Source organism: Myripristis murdjan, chromosome 21 (genome assembly GCF_902150065.1).
Source record: "Myripristis murdjan chromosome 21, fMyrMur1.1, whole genome shotgun sequence".
In the NCBI taxonomy this organism is placed as follows: Eukaryota; Metazoa; Chordata; class Actinopteri; order Holocentriformes; family Holocentridae; genus Myripristis; species Myripristis murdjan.
Window position 1 is genome coordinate 24,201,909 of NC_044000.1, and position 20,527 is coordinate 24,222,435.

The 20,527-nt window shown below is 42.7% G+C and overlaps 1 protein-coding gene across 1 annotated transcript in view; it reads left to right on the plus strand.

Moving 5' to 3' along the window:
- itgb5 (integrin, beta 5) overlaps positions 1-10,968 on the plus strand; it is a 50,033-nt gene extending 39,065 nt beyond the window's left edge. The window contains exons 12-16 of the mRNA XM_030080409.1: positions 1,526-1,748; positions 4,389-4,489; positions 6,369-6,488; positions 7,201-7,367; positions 8,312-10,968. Of these exons, the coding sequence (XP_029936269.1) occupies positions 1,526-1,748; positions 4,389-4,489; positions 6,369-6,488; positions 7,201-7,367; positions 8,312-8,407 (707 nt within the window). The 3' untranslated portion in view covers positions 8,408-10,968. The remainder of the gene's footprint in view (positions 1-1,525; positions 1,749-4,388; positions 4,490-6,368; positions 6,489-7,200; positions 7,368-8,311) is intronic.
- The last annotated feature ends 9,559 nt before the right edge of the window (positions 10,969-20,527 follow it).

A 20,527-nucleotide genomic window follows, 5' to 3' on the forward strand; every position in this document is an offset into this window, starting at 1 on the left:
CTGACCAAAAAGAACATCCGCTCTTAGACAGACAAAAGTAATTCAATTTGCCAGTGATGCATTTTATCCTGTCCGCACTCAATTAAATCTCTTTCACCGCAGTCTTACATCTAATTCAGACTGCGTAGGTGATTTTAATTTGAAATATCATGCAAACCTTCCCTTTGTCCTTAATTGTTCTGTCTTCATCCCGTTCCTACTGCAAAGAAAAGGGCATGTGAGAAGCAACTGGAGCAAAACCGCGCTGTTCATTTGTGCATCTCCAGTTGCTCATTCCATCACGTTTACAATAAAACCAAAGGCTCTTCCGATCTAAGCCGTGAACAGTTTTCCTTCTGATAGAATGAGGACTTGTGCCTGTTATAAATTACGGTGCTCCCTGAAGATTGGACTGATATTTGGGTACTAAGAGTCGGGATTGGAAAGCTCCCACTCTCCAGAAGAAAGCGCCTTTACTGAGATGGCCATTGCACATGTGGAGGGACCGGACCCTCAAACGTCTTTTATGAACCCACATGCTGCCTTTTACAACAGCTCTGATCCAACTGGGAATACTGTTGGAGTTTGTCAACGCTGGATCTTCACCAGCCCTTTTACTACCAGCCATGTTGGAGGGTCTCAAGTGCAGCAGCTGCCCTTGTGCGTCAGACACATTATAGTTTCAGAGCTTTTTCCATGCTTCCTGTCAATGTTTATATTGAGCCAAATCACATTTCCTCTGACAAAGAGCTAAATTTTCTAGATATGGCCAGCCTGCAAACACACAGTTCCTTTTTTTTCTCCTTGGTATTAAACAAGTGCTTGCCTTGATAGAGCTTGCCCATCTCCCCTTTGTGCACTCCTTTTCCAGCTGTGATAACAGAGCGTGCCATCATGAATGTGTTCTTTGTGGAGGGTCTTGGAACAACTGGCGAGAAACAGGCCCGTCCAGCAATACCACCGTGATCGCAGCGGCTGTCTTTTCCTCCGTCCAAGGCTTCCTCTTGTCCTCAAACGGTCTGTGCTGTTGCAGAGAGCGGCCACGTAGTCCACCGAAACAAATCGGTGTCTCAACAAGACCTGTTATCTCCGGCGCACTGTGACACAGCTGACACCCTGCGGCTTGCTTTTCTGGGACCCCTTCCAGTATAGATAATGCGCTAATGAGAGCGGTGAAGACGAATGAGTGCTTTGAGGGTTGATGCTGGTAGCAGATATGGATTAGATCACCTCTGTTTTTGATTGTTCCAGCTGCTCCAGTTGTTCACTGTTGGAGAGAAAGGACAGGCTCTGTGTCTCGGGAAGGGGAAGCTGTAAACTGGACTCCATGAGTGTGTGCCCACCTGATTACAGTGACATATGTCTTGTATTATACGCCAGTTAGTGGGTCCTTTTATCCAAAGAAGTGTTTTTCCTGAGCACTGGAGCATTGTATTTGTGGAAAATAACTTCCAAAGCCCATGTGTCAACGCTAAAATCTCTCACTGTTGTAACTGTTTCATAGTACGACCTGTTCTGACCTCCTCTTTGCTCCTCTCTTGCTCAGGTCATGGAGAGTGCCACTGTGGGGAGTGCAAGTGCCATGCCGGCTACATCGGCGACAACTGTAACTGCTCCACGGAGACGTCCCCCTGCATTTCAGATGACGGGCAGATGTGCAGCGGGCGGGGCAGCTGTGTGTGCGGCCGCTGCCAGTGCACCGAACCAGGGGCCTTTGGAGATACCTGTGAAAAATGCCCCACCTGCCCCGATGCCTGTGGCACCAAGAGGTATGGAGCTGGATCCAAACTGACCTGTCTTTGAGTAACGCGTAGGAACGTAGTGCATTCTCATTGTGCATACACCCAAACTTAAAAAAAAAAGAAATATTAAACAGAAAAAGCAAAAAAGAAAATATTGAAGAAGAAATTAAAGAAGGAGAAATATAGTACAAGAGCTGTGCAGTTAGCCACCGTGACTGAACAAAGAAAAGAGCGCCTCCTACAGAAACTCAAAGTTCATTAACAGAAAATCCAAGCAGAAAGACGGCACAGTTTCTTGAAAATGAGCTCTTGGTAACAAAGATGCTGCTAAAATAAATATTAGACGGTGCGTTATTATATGGTAGCAGTTGACCACGGAGGGGTTAATTTGATCATTACTCCAGAGACGTAGTCTATTGGAAGAAGGTGCAACCAGCCTCAGGAATCGCAGAAACCCTGTCAGAGTAACAGGGTTTCCACCATACCATACCATACCATACCACATTTATTTATATAGCACATTAAATACAAAGAGTTGTGCCAAAGTGCTTTCCAATAGATTATAAACATAAATCAAAAAACATATATACAAACATACCCAGTGCCACATAAAACATCAAATGCTCAAGCTGAAGATGGAAAAGCCAAAGTGTAGAAATGAGCCTTGAGGCGTGTTTTAAACACCTGAAGGGTAGGGGCTTGTCTTATGTTCAGGGGCAGCTCGTTCCAGAGCCTAGGGGCTGCCACAGCAAAGGCTCGGCTGCCTCTGAGCTTCAGTCTGGTTCTAGGCACAGACAATAGGAGCTGGTCGGAGGATCTGAGTGCCCTTGAAGGAACATAGGGTTCCAGCAAGTCCGACAGGTATACAGGTGCCAAACCATTTAGACACTTAAAAACAAAGAGCAAGATTTTGAAATCAATCCTGTATTGCACTGAAAGCCAGTGGAGGGAGGACAATACAGGGCTAATATGGTCTCGTTTTCGTGTACCTGTAAGCAAATGGGCAGCAGCATTCTGGACTAACTGCAAGCGAGAAATGGAGGCCACGGGTCATCAAAAAGCATTAAAAGTCATTAAATAGATTTTGCGAAAATTAAGGCCTTAAATGGCATTGAAAAGCATTAAATTCGATGTCCAGAGGCATTAAAAAATTAAATACACTTGATGGAAAAAAACATTGTTATTCACGATTTATTTTGATTATATAAACATTTAATAATTTTGAATGGAAGTATAGTGTGATGATTGACAGGCGGAACCCCATGCAAGTTTCAGCAGAAGTGGCTGGAGGAGGAACTATTCAGAACCTGGTTAGAGCCCGTCGACGGTAAACCCGGAGAGGCATTTTGCAGCATGTGCAAAAAGATCTTCAAACTTTGCACAAAGGGCGTTAACGCGGTGAAATCACACATGCTGTCAGATAGTCACAAGGCGGCGATTAAGGGCAGGCAGCAGTTAACTGTGCCGAATTTCTTTGCTGTGACCAGCAACGCAACTTCTGCTGTTGCCACCACAAGTGCAGCTGCTGCCGCTACCACCACACCTGCCACTACCACTTCAGGCTGGTTTTGTTATTTTTGAAATGTGCAAATAAATTCTGATCTTCTTGTGAGCCATTTCTAATGCACTGTAGAGAGTGACAGTTAATGTAAATTTAAATTTTCTCAAATATTCAAGAATAGCGTTGTCAAATGCTTACAATTTTCTCTCTCTCTCTCTATACACACACACACACACACACACACACATATATATGTAAATACATATATATATATAACATTAAATTAGATTTGCTGATACCTGCAGAAACCCTGAGTAAGCTAGGAAGGGCAAAGGTCAAGTTGTCCCGTTCAGACTGAGCCAAAGACAGGCCAAAGCTTCACATAAATCACTTACTAATGGAACTATCTCAGCTTTGAAGACAAAGTCATAAGAGAGATGTTCAGATGACTCTCATGCCATTTGTGACCCTAAGAAATTTGTTTTATGCCTGATGCAGGTCTAAGGACCGTAAATTTATTGCCAGTATACAGACGGTTTGGGAATTCTCCTTTCTCTTGCCTGTATTGACAGCCCCTCCTAGACACGTGTTTAAAGGAAACCAAAGGTGTGCATCGAGACTTACAGTCAAGATTTGACCCTAAGAAATGAAACTGTTGTCCTGCTGTTTCCACTCCCATCACTCCTCCAGACTCTCCTCAGTGTTTGGGTTGAGTGCCCATCAGGAATGTAGTTGAGGAGAATTGGTCTTCTGTCATGACTGCAGGACACCTTCTGTGTCCTCTCAGCAGGTTCCTCTCTACAGGGTCCCACGCAAACACATGGCTTTCGTTTTCCAAGTTAAATGGTGATCTTAATGGAGCGACCTTTGACTTTTGACCAGACTTGACTTCAGAGGCAGGTCACCGCTGCTCTGTGAGCTGTTAGCACTACATTTGTCCAACCTGTTGGAGAAGAGGCGATGGATGGAATGAACATGACTTGGGCTGCAGACAAAATGTATTCATATGTGTGTGATTATATATATATATATGGGAATAAAGAGGCAAATGCAACATTCTTCTTGCCTCTGGATTTATGTTGGGGAACAGTTTGTAGATTTTTAAAGCTCATGCATGAATGAAATACTGTCTTCTTAACATCTGAATTGACCTTGCTCTGCTGCAGAGAGTGTATTGAGTGCCGGCTTTTCAACTCGGGGCGGCTTGCCGACAACCAGACCTGCCAGCGCCTGTGCAAAGATGAAATCATCACTGTGGAGACCCTCAGTGAGTACACACAAGTCCTTAAACACACACACACACACACTCACACACACAAACAGAGCAGCTGGCTGCCAAGGAAAAGTATCCACATCTGTGGCATCTGTAACAGTTTCACTTCAGGAGTTACATACCTCCTTCTCTGTCACTTTTTATTAGACATTTTGTTGTTGTTATTGTAAAGCCCTGTCAAAATACAGTATGGTGGCCAGCAATTTCCAGCCAATGTGACATAGGCCTATTTAACTCTGCTGACGTGTTGAGGTACACACACACACACTCACACAGTGACCTATTGACATTGTTGCACCACTATTTTGTTGACACATTATACATTTATAAAGAGCTTGACTAATATGCCAGCTGGCTCATGGTATGGGGCAATATTGGGTCATCACAGATATATTAGTGTCAGTGTATGTGTTGGCCAGTATGCAAAAAAAGATAAAGTGTAGTAAAAAGCACTTGAGATCTTTTTAAACCAGTGCTGTCATCTAACAGTTTGAGTAGCATATTACAGTTGAGCATATGGAGGTCAAACTTCAAACTTCCAGTGCATTTTTCACATGCATGTTATTAGATATAAAATAAAAATTGACCAATGTATCATTTCCAGACGTTTTGTACTCCCAAATATTGGTTTAGGTATTGCCAACAGAAACCCAATGTCACACACATCTATAATTAAATATGAAAGCACAGTCTGTGCACAGCGGGGGGTCGTGTCTCGATGTTTGTTATTTTGCGGCGGGTGTCAGTCTGGGCCTCTTGTGGCACCGCGGACACCTTCCCTCCCCCTGGGTAGCACGCAATAACATGTAGCATCAGCCAAACCGGTTATTATGTCCAAAGAATGTGCCCTATTAAAGAATGAAATCCAATGCTGCCCTACCCTCTCAATAGGTGGGTGTACCCCACCCACTAAGTAAACATGTAACCCTGCCTGCTCCCAAAGCCGACAACAAGGAATCCCAGGCCTAATAGCCCAGACTGTATCGCAGCATGCTTACCAGAAGTCTTTGTGTCTCTTAAAATCTTACTTCCCTCCCAGCCCGACGGGAGACAATTAACCAATGTCTAGGAATGTATTAATAAGTGCACGCTGATTTGTGGCATTGCCGGGCATTGTGACGCTGCCTGGCATTGCACGGAGGAGGCGGCATGGCCGATGGTTGTGAGGCCAGTTCGGCTATTTTAAGACCGTTCCATATTGGCCCAGCATGGCCCTGGCCCAGATCTGAGGTGTTTCATAGCATTCCCAGCTAGTGCAGCCATCTGACTGGCCTTAATGGACTCCACATGTACATTCCGGATACTTTGTGCATGAAATAGAGGAGGGGCTGGCGGGGATGAGCAGAGGGAAGGGTGGACTGGGGCGGCGTGACCTCACACTCCCTTGTGGGCCTCAGCTATTTGGCTGATGAAGATCAACTGAAATTGGGGCATCTAAAATCTCAGGGAATGCAGGGATGTTTTTTTTTTTTTTTTTCCCCCAGTAGTGATGTCACAACAAAGAAATGTAGACCATCTAAAAGCAATCCACAAGTGTTTTGTTTTTTTATTTTTTTTCCTGTCAGTGCTGGCTGGCCCCCCTATTTTTCCTCTTCCTCTTTTTCTCTCTCTCTCTCTCTCGCTCTCTCACTGAAACTGGAGCCACAAAAAACCAAAACAAATCATAAAACTGAGAGCAACCTGAGAGTCGGAGTATGAAGACATGTAACAGGAGCTCCAACGCCATCAACACAAGATCATTAAGCAAAAGCAAGTCCGTTAAAGTGATTTCTAAGTAGTTCTTTCAGTCCAAAGTCTAGAAGCCCTCACAGCAAAAGCCTTATCAGCTCTTGTTAAATTGACTGAGTATGTCTTTTTTCTCTCTCCCTTGCAGAAACCGATGACCCCGGCGCCGTGCTTTGTCTTTACAAGACAGACAACGACTGTGTCATGAAGTTTACGTACTCCGAACACGCCAATGGGCAGTCCGTCCTCACAGCTCTCCAAGAGCCTGGTCAGTTCTGTGCTCACACTCACACCAGTGGATCGACAAAGAAACATATATACTTCTCTCCCTGTGTTTGCCTTTTGTCACACCACCCTGAGGGAGAGTGAGTGGTGGTTGAACAGTGTTGGTTGTGGGGTTAGAAATTAACCACGTGCCTGTGAAATTTACACCAGCCATTCAGTTTTTGAAACAATAACCTTTGAATGTCTCAGTTATGTCTGTGTCTTTGACTGATCTCAGTGTTTGTGCTCGTCAGCTGACCTGCCTGTCAAATCAAAACACAGCAGTCCCTGTTTACTGGACAGGCTCCTAACCTTCTGATGGCTACACTGTTAGCTGATGATTAATATCAAAGTGTGAATGAGAGTGTGTCCTGCAATTTTAATTCTGTTACTCTTGATGATCCATTTCAAACTTGGATTATTTGATAACTGAGTAAGCAAGTTTAATTAACACACAGCACTGGATTCTACACACAAAATTGCTTTGAAATGTTTTCTTTCCATGAAAAGCAATGTATGTTAATTATTTTAGCCTGGAGGAAATTACTCCTGGCAAGTATTGTTTTTTTTAGTTTATCAGCCATTGGCAGGTAAGCAAAACATGGCCATCTCTAGATTCAAAGCCTTTTGAAGAATTTGACTGTTGTCATTGTCTGTTTTTGTTGGGCTGATTTGCTGTTAACGAGATGTGTTGTGTTTTTCATGTCGTCACTCAGAGTGTGGTGGTGGGCCAGATGCAATGATGGTGTTGCTGGCCGTGGTGGGCAGCATCCTGCTGGTGGGCATCGTGCTGCTGGCCGCCTGGAAGCTGGTTATCACCATTCACGACCGGCGAGAGTTTGCACGCTTCCAGAGTGCACGCTCCCGCGCACGATACGAGATGGTAAGGATGCCCCAAACATTTCACAGGGTTTAAAATCACCAGTTAAATGATCTTTTGATATGACTGGTTTAGGTTATTCAGCACCAGACTTGCAGCCTGCACAACCAAAAATTCCCCAAATATGAAGGTAACAGATTTGAAAGGGCAACACTGAAGCTGAGACTCACTCCTCTTAGTCCTCAGTGTCAAATGTCTCTAAGTTAGAGCAGTGAAGCTCAGGGGGATACAGTACATTGTGGTGCATAGCGAACACACATTCAACCCTGTCCACTCCTCTTGCAGTATCCACAGGTCAAGTTGCAGTAGTATTTCATGTAATGTGTATGTAAATAGGATCAGTGTGTGTAATTCTAAGTACACACATCCGTTGAAGCACAGACGGTCCTTTTATGGCCGCGATGCCAAACCATCAGGCCCCTTGAACCACAAGAGCAGTCAGAGAGAGTTCAGCCTTCAGTCCTTCATCGTGTGCATTTTAATGTGCAGCCTGCAGCCTGACCCATTTTTACCCGTTTGCACGCTGTTATGCCAGTTCGGAGCGTACTGGCTTGTATTTCCTCCCTCCAGCAGAGTTCAATCAACTGAAAGACAAATGCAGTGTGTCTCAGCACAGCTTGTCTGTAGTGGATTAAAACAGTGGCTCCCAAACTGGGGTCCAAGGACAACCGGGGGAATAGAGAGGGTTGCAGAGTGCCCTTAGCGAAAAATAGGAACTGATTTATTTATTCCATTTATTTTTATGGCATTCACTGGGAGTCAGAACAAAGGGAAGAATAAGGCTGACTAGCTTGATTTTAATTTATGCTAATTGTGGTTTTACGGTATAAATGGGGGTCTGTGGTCTATTTAAATTTTACTTTGGGGCGTCTGTGATATGAAAATCTTATGCCACCTAAAAATTACGATCACTGTCTGATATTCTCTCACTTTCTCTCGCATCCCAGGCCTCCAACCCCCTGTACAAGCACCCCATCTCTACCCACGCAGTCGAGACAGACTTCAACATGTACGGCAAGTCCTACAACGGAGGGGTGCACTGATCCCTCTCCCCAGGGCACGGCAGGACCGGTCCAAGTAGCAGAACCCAGGAGGGGCGAGGCCGCGGTGGAAAAGTTGACTGAACACACCCGAGCCTCGGCGCAACTGATAACAGAGGCGAAATGAACCAAGACTGTGTCCGAGGGAAATTTTGTGGCCTTCATGTATTTTTTTTTTTCTTTCCTTGCTGGGAGGAGAAGCCAGCCGACCACAGAGATGCGATGTGACTTCTGTTTTAGTCTGCGTAGTTTGCTGATTGCAGTGGAAGTCGGCGGAGGAGCAGCGAAGCGTGGACTCCCGGGGCTTGTTTAGAGAGCGAGCGGGCAGAGTTAGCAATGAGTTTGTCTATAGTAATAAGCCAGTTGGATGTCGTATAAGAGAAACAAACTCACACAAACTTGTTCACAAACACAAATAACTCCTACCACATAAAAAGCAGTACGCGTTCATTGTACAGAATAGGCAAGGCATTGGCTTATATTGTAATGTATATTTTTTTAAATTTTGAAAATGCCTTTTTCACTACCAACTATGCATCGTACAGTACTTCGCATTCAACAAGTGGAACTTCATACAGCATCGTTTCAAATTCACAAGGTTATAAAAAAAAAAAACAAACAAACAAGCACATATTTTTGAAGGTGGCTGTGATGGCATTGTGGTACTACTAACATTTAATGAGCAATAGACTTACTTCTTACCCTCATTTTGCACAGAGAATATTAGGAGTCAGTCTCTTAAGGATTTTCACTCTTTTTGTTGTGTTTGTGTGTTGTACGCTCCAGTTGCACTCCCTTCTCTTACTCTGTGTTGCAGGGTAACAACTTTAAAGGATCACGCAAATGTTACTGAAAGATTTAGTCCATTTACAACACAGCTGCATTACTACCGACCACTTTCCAAAGCACACCATCCTTCCTTTTTTGTTTTTTTTTTTTTTGTAGTGAATACAGTTCCTCTTCTTTTAGTATTCAAATATTGAGATGATGACGCTACCTTAAAATTCTCTGCTGCTGCACCAGCAAACATTTAAGCCTGGGATTAAAAGTTGTGGACTGTAATTAGTTTGTAAATCAATCTTTTTTTTTTCCACAGACTGTTCTCATGCAGAGATGTACATTCTGCTGTGTGAGTGTCTTTACATAGAAAGCATTTCTGAGATTGACATAGAGGAGTGGCGCATTCCCCTGCTGTTGGATAAATTGGAAAAGTTTCCTATTTGTTAGTTGGCCAGACTCTTCTAACTTTTTAATGAAAAAAGAGGAAGCAAAATGCACATCCACAGTGTCTGTGCTGGCTTATTGTTCATCTTCTGGGTTTTGGGATTTTCTGACCAAATAGAGCATGAATGCAGTGCTGTTTGCCAGCCAACTTTGAAGTCCCAGATGTCAGAGCTTCCTACCAGCATTTGAACACACCATAAGGCATTTCAGACAAATATCAGCGTTACGCTAATTATCAAACAGCAATAAAGCCACTCTGACAAGAAATAATCCCAGGTAGGACATTCACAGTGATAATTACCTATTTCAAGCATGCTTAGTTTCTGCAAGTTGATTTTCTCTCTATAGGGAAATGAATGGAAATAAATCACTGTCTGGAATGTAGGAGAAAATGTTCAAATGTCTGAAAAAGTATTGTGTGCTTTGGAAATGGTCAGAGGTAATTTAAGGTCCATGAGAGTCCTTGTAGTAAAAATGCACAAAAACATTTGTATGGTCCTTTAAACCTGCAGCCTCGACACCGTCAGCAATCCCTGTCAATCGCAAATCAATTCACAGATTAAATACCGTATAAGCCATAATGTGGTTCCTGCCTTGCATTCAGATGACAAGATTTGTTGGCGTCATTATCTGTGTCAGTATACAGTAGATCACATCCTGGACTGTACACACATTTGAGAGCAAATATGTAATGGCCTTGAATTCATTTAGAATTGGGCAAATGACCCAGAATAAGGTCCCGGTGTCATGGTGTCCTCCCTGCCTGCTCTGGGAAGGGCGGACAGACCTGAACAACTTCAACTCGGGTCATAAATCCGACTCACCATTCCCACAGGAAGAGGCGGGGTCTGGAAATGGCAGTGGGCGATTTGACAGGGATTCAGAATCCATTAGGACGGGTCAGTCTGGAGTAGGGAGGGTGCTATGTGGCCTTTTTTGTAATGGTCTTTAAAAAAAAATGATGGAGACTTGCAGTTTGTGTGAGTGAGTGAAAGTGAGTATGCAGCAGTGTGTGTGTGCGTGTGTGAGAGAGAGTGTGAGATGAAGAGTGTGTATAAACATGTACATATGGTGCCAAATGCAATATGAAAACTTGTTCAGTTGCCGAGTGTGTACTTGGCTTAACCGTGCGTCTTGGCATGGCATCAAAAAAAAAAATGCACTGGCACACAAACTTTTTTCCGTTCAACCATAAAGCGACAGTGCAGCATTCATCCTGTACAGTGCCAACCATTTTCCCATGGCTGCATCGCCCACCAGCGGACTCACACTCCTACATCTTTATGTAATACTGCGCACAGAGCAGATATGCAAAAGGACAATAAACTGATTTATGTCAACGCAAATGACTCTGTCTTGTGTGGACTTGTCATACGCTGCAAGTTTAAAAGCTGCATTGTCTTAAAATGGAAGGACAGGTAGCATGAATTGGAGCTCTGTTTCTGACCTACACCTGACAAATACCACGCTGTGTGTGTATATATATATATAAATACCCACATTTGTAAATTATAATGAAACATCTAAGATAATTGGCTTTTTTCCACCAACAGCCATGGAACCCTCGGCGCCACACAAACAACATGTTTGTTTACACAGACAGGAAGGGCGGTCTGATGTGTCCTGACACTGTAATTTACACCTCCATGTAGTAGCCACTGTATCGGCCATGATGAACCCATTCACTTGCAGCTGGAACGTCAGATTTCTAAAGTGCCCCTTTAATTACCTTCACCAAAAAGTGAAAACGTTGGCAGGGAGGGTTTTGAGATCATCCTGTCCGTCCATCCGCAGGATAACAGAAAAAGTACTGGACAGATCTGCACAACACTTGGTGAAAAGGTTGGTCATGGACCGGCGGAGACGTGATTTGGGCCAATTAGCCTTTAGAGGGTGTGGCAAAGGGCAGGCTTAGCCCAAACAAGCATGTGTTTTCCAAACGTGTCCACATCACATCACAAAACCCAGCAGGGAGTTTGGTCATGGGTCAAGGCAGCACTGACCAACTTCCCCCAGTGGTGGAGAGAGGACTACAAAGTGCCACTCAAGTAGAAGTAGTCTATATTTTAATCAAGTAGAAGTACTGCAGTAAAAACCTTCTTTGGTAAAAGTAAAAAAGTGTCTCGTTTAAAATGCACTGTAAGTTACTGAGTTCCTTTTCCAAACAGTAACTGTGTTAGCTCTAATCTTTTCAATGCTTTTAGGAAAGGAGGAGAGACGAAACTTCAGACGACATTCTTTTAAAGTGCCATTGCACAAAATTTTTCCTGTTTTTTTCCACACTTATTCCACATTTTTGCAAGTTGAGTCTAAATGTTCCTCACTTTCATCCAGCAGCTTTTATTGTGAAGTTTGGAAATGACAAAAAGTGCATCAACAAAGTAGAGGCAGGTTCCTCTTCTTATACCTTGCTGACTGAGCTTTTATTTTGAAAGGTCCCACAATCTGTCACTGATCATTAGTTCTCTGTGATGGATGCAATTTAAAATGTAGTGAAGGACACTATTCAAGCAAAAATGGACTTAAGTCACAGTTACTGACACAAAAGAGCGACTCAGTTACGGCAGAGTGAGTAAATGTAATTCACTTCTACCACTGGATTAAGGGACCGTGTGCTACAACACCAACATCACCAAAAAGTACATGAAGTCAACATGTGTGATATTAGAGAGCCATTTCTGAAGGTCAAGTGATAAAGTAATTAAGTTCATTCAGTATTTAGTTTTATAGCAGGGGTGTCAGGCTCATATCAGGCAGTGGGCCTCATGAGACCTTCACAGGGGCCGGATTATTTTTTTGCTAACCTCAATCTGACCCGAGTCGACACATGGATATTTTCAGCTACTGTCTGATTTATTATGTTAAATCAATCTGTTTATAGCAGACCAGTCAGTGAGAAATTGCATATTGTCTGTGAAAATAACACCTAATGTAGAATTACATAAAGCAGAAGCAGAAAAGAGAAATGAAACAAATATACAACATAAAGGTGTGCTGGTGGTTTTTCCTATACTTTTGGCTGATTGATAATTTGTTTTTCTAGGTCTAATTAATTAAACATAATTTATCATTAATTTGTCAATTTGATATATAAATCTCTTACTTTTTGCTTATCATATGTAGTTGATAATAATTGGATGCAAATATTTTAGTTTTGAAAAATAATATTTTGATTGAAAAAGATGTTTGCCTCTTTCCCCTCCTGCTCCAAAACATCTTGGGGGCTGGGTGAGACGTTCTCACACCTCAGTGTTAAACAAACTAACACTCCTATGACTATGAGTGTATTTCTGTCCACTTGCAGTGCTGAGCATGTTACTCCTCTGCAGCCAGCTGCTATGTTTGGAAGGTAAGACCAGCCTCTGACAAGGGGAAGCTAACGCTGTGATGTGGAGCTATGAGACTGGAAGGGCTGTTTTTCCTGCCTGGGGTGAGCTCATAAATCTCCCACACCCCCTCCCTCCCTCCCTCCCTCCCTCCCTGCCTCTTGGTGTTTTGGAGTGGGCTCGCCTTCCCCCTCCTGCCCAGGAGAGTCTGCAATCTGTGCTGCCAGCACAGTTACACACATGTGAAGTCACTTCTTTCAGGGAGGAGCGCAGGAGTCATCTGGGATGGATGGATTGATGGATGGGTGGGTGGGTGGGTGGGAGAATTGCATGTTGGATGTCTTGTCTCTGGATCTGTCTGCCTGTCTCCATCGCTGATCCTCTCTCTCTGGTTTCTGTCTGATTCCTTGAGCAGTCAAAACAGAGACCAACCTAGCTGTAATTACATGCAGTGTCTGTCTTTTGATACGTCACCAGGTTTGGAAAGTTTGGCGCAGCTCGCTGGTGTTAAAAAGAGAGAGTCAACAGAGATGTGTATGTGTTGCACACCACAGAAAATAAACCCTGCAGGCTTAATCCTGATGATCAAGGCAAATCAATGGTGCACAGAGCCGAGGCTTGGCCTGCATTAACACAGTCGATGTGTTAAATAGCTGTCACTGTCTGGCCCAAAACACTGAGCCCATGCAAGAATAATAAGAAAAGTGACTCAGAGCATAGCGTGGTTTGAGGAAATTTGTTACACATTTTCCAAACACACTAACCAGTGATTAATAAACCTTAACTAAACTTTACACTGAAAGAGACACGTATACATTCCTGTTTACGTCCATAAAGGTGTGAGAGTTTCTTGGAGCTTTCCAAAGGGCAGGGAGTTCACTTAAATATTCCCTTCTACCATTTGCAGAGGCAGCTTTTTTTTTTTCTTCTTCCCAATCCTGTATGGACGTTTGTCAAGCCATGAATCACTTAATAACAGGTTGTTTTGACAATTTCTTGGGCTCTGTTCAAGTCTAGGTCCTACAAATGCATGTTGGTGGTTTCATTCCAAGATCTCATGGGTGGGACGTAAGGGGGGGTTGGTATTTAATAACTAGTATTTTTGAAAATACAATATATCATACTCTATAAAATGTACCAGTTTGTAAGCACAGACCTTGATTCATTAAATAACTTGAATACTTACAGCCATAGTTATATATATATATATTTTTTTTTTTTATCATCAACCCCACCAAAACAGGCAGTGAAGCTATTTGTATGTGTATAATATAAAAGCATTTTTCTGACTTTTGTGCTTCACTGCTGGAAAAATGTTCCAAAATGAAGTTTATGTTTTGAATGTGTGTATGAGAGCCTATAGGAGCTGTTGTGTGTGTTTGTGCTTGCATACTTGTTTCTGTGCATGCTGCAATTGAATGACAGACTGGTGAGATCATGCTTCCTCCATGCTCCTGCTCGGCCGACCTCTCCTCGTAGCCTTCCAGATCCTGTTTTCTGTGCTCGCTGCATGCACTGCATCCATTTTTCGATTCCTGCTTTGGTTTCCTTCCTGTGCCCTCCTCTGCACTTTTGTCATTCTTTTCCCATCTTTGTCAACAAATTGCTTCAACACTCACAATCCACGCAGTGTCATTTCTCTCTTTCACTTCTCCTCAGCTGTCTGACCGTGATGACTACCACTCTGGAGGAAGTTAAAGACTTCAAGCGGTGAGAGCAAGCTGAGGCTGCTCCTCTTGCAATTTGCCATCTGGATGCACGCACTCTCATTAGCTGTTTGTGGAGGAAATTCAATAACTGGCAATCACCAGTGACACATTTGGAGATGGCGGAGTGCTAACAGTGCTGCAGCAGCCGCTTCACTCCTCTGTGGGAAATTCCACTTGACAGCGCTCTCCACTCCCACTGATCACCAACACAACACAAACTCCTACACTGCACTCAGCTGAGAAGTGACAGATAAAAACTTTACGTAACACCTTTTTTGTTGATATCCAACTAATTTGTTGACAAAAAAAATACCTCTAGTGTGAGACAATGTTCAGCGTTTACCAGTTTCATATTACAAGCATGGCGATTAATTAAACCAGTCATGCAGTAATAATTAGGTAGGGTACATCTTATTTGTTTGTTTGTTTGTGTGTTTGTTTGCTTGTTCTCTTTTTTTTATGCCCTCCTTTTACAATGATGATGTAATGCTCTGATGTAATGTATTGAAATGTCTTGCATTTTGCACTTGGCGATGAGCCTGGTTGTCTTCCATCTCCTGCCCATTGATCACAGAGGAAATCCAGCTTTATTGCCAATTCTGGGACAGATATAGTTTAAAAAAAAAAACGAAAAAAAAAAAAAAAGGAGGTGGCTGTATGATGTTCCTGTACTGTGCTGTAGGAGCAGGAGGTGAAGTGAGATTGAGATTGATGGGCAGTTTGACCACAGCACTAGTGGGACCACAGCAAAGCAAAAGACAATCTATACAGTGCTATTCTATCACTTGAGACCTCACAGACTGTATAGTGACACATTAGATAGCTCAGATTATCTCTTAGCTCAGATTAGCTCGGATTAATCTCTTGTGAGTCTGAGCTGTATACACTATTTAGTTCTGCCGGACACTGTTTACACTATTTACACTGTCACATGCTGTTAATACTGTACACATTGTTCATACTGTTTGTCATTTATTGCTTGACTATTGCAGTTTTTATCTGGTTTAACATTCTATTTGAACCTTTTTATATCTTTTATTACTGTTGATTTTTTTTTAGCTTTTACATTTATTGTTTTTATAGCATCCAATTTGGAAGCTGCAAACTTAATCTTGCTATAGGCTACTTGTGCAGAGACAATAAAGACATTCCATTTTATTCTATTACAATAACCTGATAGCAGTGGCAACAGTGGGTTGTTAAATAAGATGGATAAATAAACCAGGTTTTATTTATTTTTGTTGAGTTTTAAAGTCAAGCCCAAGCTGAGTGATCCAGCACCCCTCAAGATCCATAATGCACTTCTGAGGAGCAAAAATTGTTGTCCAACAATTAAAATGCATATTGGAAACAGTGTCAGGCCCCATTGCATGTCAGTGCCTCAGTCAGCAATGTTATCAAGCCAATTTATGGCACGGTCTTTACAAATGGAGCGTTGACTGCGTTAGTTCGGCAGTAAACACAGACAGCCACTTCACACCGAACTTTGGGAGGGCGGGGGTGGAAGAGAAAGGCTGCAACTGGGTTTCCATGGCAGATTAACCTCTTTTTGTCATGCAAATGTTTTGTGTAAACTACGGCCCAGTTCCCAAGTCCGGATACTGAGACAATACAGGGAATGGGACGTTTTCACACAAATCCGTGTGTGTATGTGTGTGTCAGCTCACCCATCACCAGTCCACTCTGTTGGCATCCACACACTTCCATACATATGGCAGAGCAGTTCACTGCCCTCACATCCCTGCTGTCACTCTGCCAGCTGATTTAGGTCATATGCATCACAAAAGCTCTGTGAGCCATAGAAAACAACACTGCTGGAAAGTCACGCTGTTTGACCTTTGATCTCCCACTGGTGAATGCTGGTATTGTCAACCTGCGCTGGGTTAAGTGTGAAATACGGCAACATTACCGAGAAACTCTGCCACATTTGTAGCCCTCCCCCCATGTGCAATGTTTATAATACTCATATAGCTTTAGGCCAGGCCAGGATGCATTGCATAGGCATGAATATCTGACTTGACTCTTGGATTCAAATAACCTCTTGAACCATCAAAACAGCACCTTATCTAAAATGTGTCATCAAAGAAAATCGTGAGTCACAGGAAACACACAAAATTATGGCAACGCCAAATCTCTGCTCTCAAAGTGAAAGCTGTGCTTGTGTCGGTAATTGGTATCATTTCCCGTCATCAAAAACCCTAACCCTAAGTCCAAAAATCCCTCAGAGCATTAGAGGTTTTGTGAGTCATTGCCCTCATTCAGAGTTGCATACTGTCCTGATGGAAACTCATGAACACAAGGTCTCACCACCCTGCAGAACCTGAGAGGAGAGGTAGTCGCTCGGCCAGCAGGACAATGCATGCCCAGGCCTTTGCAATAAGCAGGTTTAAGTCGGGCATTTATACAAGATGCAGGCAGTAGGCATAGTAAGCACAATTTTGGTTAATGAAATGTTGCTCCCCCTGTAGGACATTTGTGGAGTAGCCTCCTTCATTAACCGGTTTGAAATCATATTTTTAAGAGTTAGCTTATTTTGGTACTTTCAGATTGGATAAAATAGTTAAAATAGAGTTGTCCAAATAAAAACAGTAAAACACCACTCATTAACAGTACTCTATATGCTGACTTGTGGTTATTCATGTAAAAAAAAGATTCTCCTTTGGCATCTTGTATTATGCTGCCATCTACTGGATGGAAACCTGTCAGTAAAGCCTGTGAACTGACTGACTTTTTCATCTCTCATTTCAGTGGAAAATATCTGCTGGACTGCTGATTCTTCTTTGTTGTTAAGCGGTGAGCAGTTGTATGATATGAGGAGATGAGAATAATAGAGATGTAGAAACTGTCCAGGTAATTATATCAGGCCTATGCAAGGAGAAAGCAGGTTGTAAGTGAGGCTTGGGTTTCTCATTGAGGTAGAATCAATACAACAGCAGATGACATGTTTCCACATCAAATCACAGGAAATGACTGAGAGGCATCAATATTGTTCATGACCGCAAAGACTGTAGATTTGATCAATATGTCCATACCACATGTGCAAAGGTTGTTATGGGGTGGAAATACTGATCTAGAATAATCTTTTGTTTCAAATTAATAAGATGATCAAGTGGCACCAGCCACACAATAGAAATGTACCTCAAATCTGAATGCGTGGACAGTCGTGTGTGTGTGTGTGAGAGAGAGGTAAAGAAAATTCACACATTCAGAACTCCAACCTATAAATCTGTTCAATCTGTTCCTATAAATCTTCAGGCCAGTCTGCTGCCCTCAGAGCGGGGCACTGTGCAATCAGCAAAGTAAACTCAAGAGAGGCTAAATGAAATGAAACACTGGCGCATACACATCACAAGGCAAGCAAATTCTTGCAGATTGTTGTTTCAAGGCCAAGTGCATCTTCATCAGAATCACTTATGTAACACAAGAACTACCAGTATAAATAAAACCCCTCCCCAAGGGATCGGTCAACTGACTAACACCGTGGTTACAATTAAAGATCGATCAGTAAGCCCTGCAACAATGATGAATATAATATGCAGTAAATCTCATCAGTGCAACAACAATATCTCAAAACCAGAGCCCCTGATGTTAGCTTACACAAGATAGATATAGAACAAATTGACATTAAATAAGTCAAGTTCAGTCAATAACGGATCGGTGATGAGGGAGATGGCGAGGGAAGCTGAGCAGATTTGGATGGTGGATGGCGTGGCTGAGGTGACGAGGCTGATGAGGAACAGGAGGATCCAGGGATGTGGACTGGAGTCAGGCTGGACTGCAGGAACACAGAGGACAAAGGAAAAGTGAGCAGGGAACAGGTACAATGATGCAGACTAAGAAATGCCTGGAAGCGTAGTGGCACTGAAGGTGAACAGAGACTACATTCTGATTGGCTTTTCTACCAGGGGAGCCTGACTCCAGCACACCTGAACACAATCACACACTCCAGCTCACGGAAACGCACACACACACACACACACACAGGGAGTGAACTCTCAGAGACTTTTCCTCGACCTTGATGGAAAACGACATGAGGTCAAGGAAAGAAGTGAAGGGGAATTGCTAAGAGATGCTAAGAGAAACCATTTGCACTTACAGTAGGCTACAAAATTATGTCACTGACGTGGGTTTGCACTGGTGAAACTGCCATGTTCCAAAAATGAACAACAAAAAGCTAATCTGAGCTACTTCACCCCGTGCATTCTTATCGTGTTGTTTCATGCAGGCTACATAAACATGGACAACATGGTGGAAAATATTACTTCATTACCAAGGCTGGACTTGAAATAAAAAAAAAAGGAACATAGACTGCCACTCACAAAACTGAAAGGAAATGGCTGTGAAATTAAGAATGGTTGCTCATGCTCACCCTCCTTTCCAATCATACTGTATTTATCAACACGAAGCCCAATTAATGACTGTTCTGTTAATTTCCTGCAAAATAGGCAGCGTGCAGCATGTTAGGCTTACAAACACATCATCATTCTCAAGTTTCAGACACGTTGAATCAAACACATCTACTGGCCAAAAACATCTTGTATCCATTTTCTTGAGAGACAGACTTCTGTGTTATGATTATCCTCTGATTATGATGATGATGAGTCTATGCATGTAATAGCCTAAGAACCACCACAAAACTCAGTAAACACCTTGAAATGTGAATGGCGAAATGGTGCAATACTTCAAATGGTTCTGGAGCAAGGAATTGTGCTGTGGCATTATCTCCTTTCCTCTCATAAAACATAGTCCAGTGTATCCTGTGCTAAAGGAGATAGGAAAGGAAGCACTGAAGCACCTTTCCTTAACATTTAGAGAATTCGACCAGCTCTTATTATGGCTACCTCGTAAATGCTGTCATTTTGTCTCAGACAGGAACCTTCCTAAGCAAAAAAGACCTTCAGCCCCTGACATGAGGTCAACTGACCATAGCATCAGTGAATACAACTGACACTGTCAATAACACCAATCAGCGAAATCAATAACAGCATTGTAAGCCATTTGCAATAAGTACCACCCATCAATGCACCTTGAAGAAATACATCCAAGTAATAACTCAGAACTTGAGTGCGTCATATTAGCTTACACAAGAAAAATCTTTTTCAGTTTCGCCAAGAATAAGTCGAAATTGTTTATTCAATCCATCTGTTTCCACAGACTTGAGTTCATGGATGCGAATTACTTCCCAACATGTAATATTTGGTTAAAGGTCCCCCTCTGGGAGATGAGTGGTGCAATCAGTTTCTGGATTGATTAGCAAAATTCTGTGGAACAAGCTGTTGGATTTGTTTTCTAATGATCTACTGAACTTGGTATATTCAATTAAAGAGCTGCTTCTTCATGCAATGTCTCCATCACAGGAGAAACAGCAGCAAACAGCTCTCCACATGCTCTCCCAGAAACATGTTGGTCTTAGAAATGACCTCTGAAAATGACAAAAGAAGGTATCAATGTCTCAAACCAGCCTGATATATTTTAAAGTTAAAGCTATGAACACAAGGAGTCTCCAACACGTAAAACATCCATATATGTGATCGGTATCATGACCGGATGGATCCAGCGCTTTATCACTGACCTCTTGACTCAGACTTGTCTTTGTCCCAGCCACTATGTTGACATGACCTTTTCCTGTGCAGCTTAAAACATTAAAATAAATAAATAAATAAATAAATGTAAATCTGTGCTCAACCTACAGAAACTGTTTGGTGATGCACATGGTTTTTATGGTCCTAGTCTTGAACTGGGCTCAATCTGCTTTGGTCTTGGTCTTGACTCATCTCAGTCCCCTTTGGACACGATATGGACTCAAATTTGATTAGGTGTGAAACGGACTTGGACTCAACTAAGCTGGTTTTGATTACAGCCTC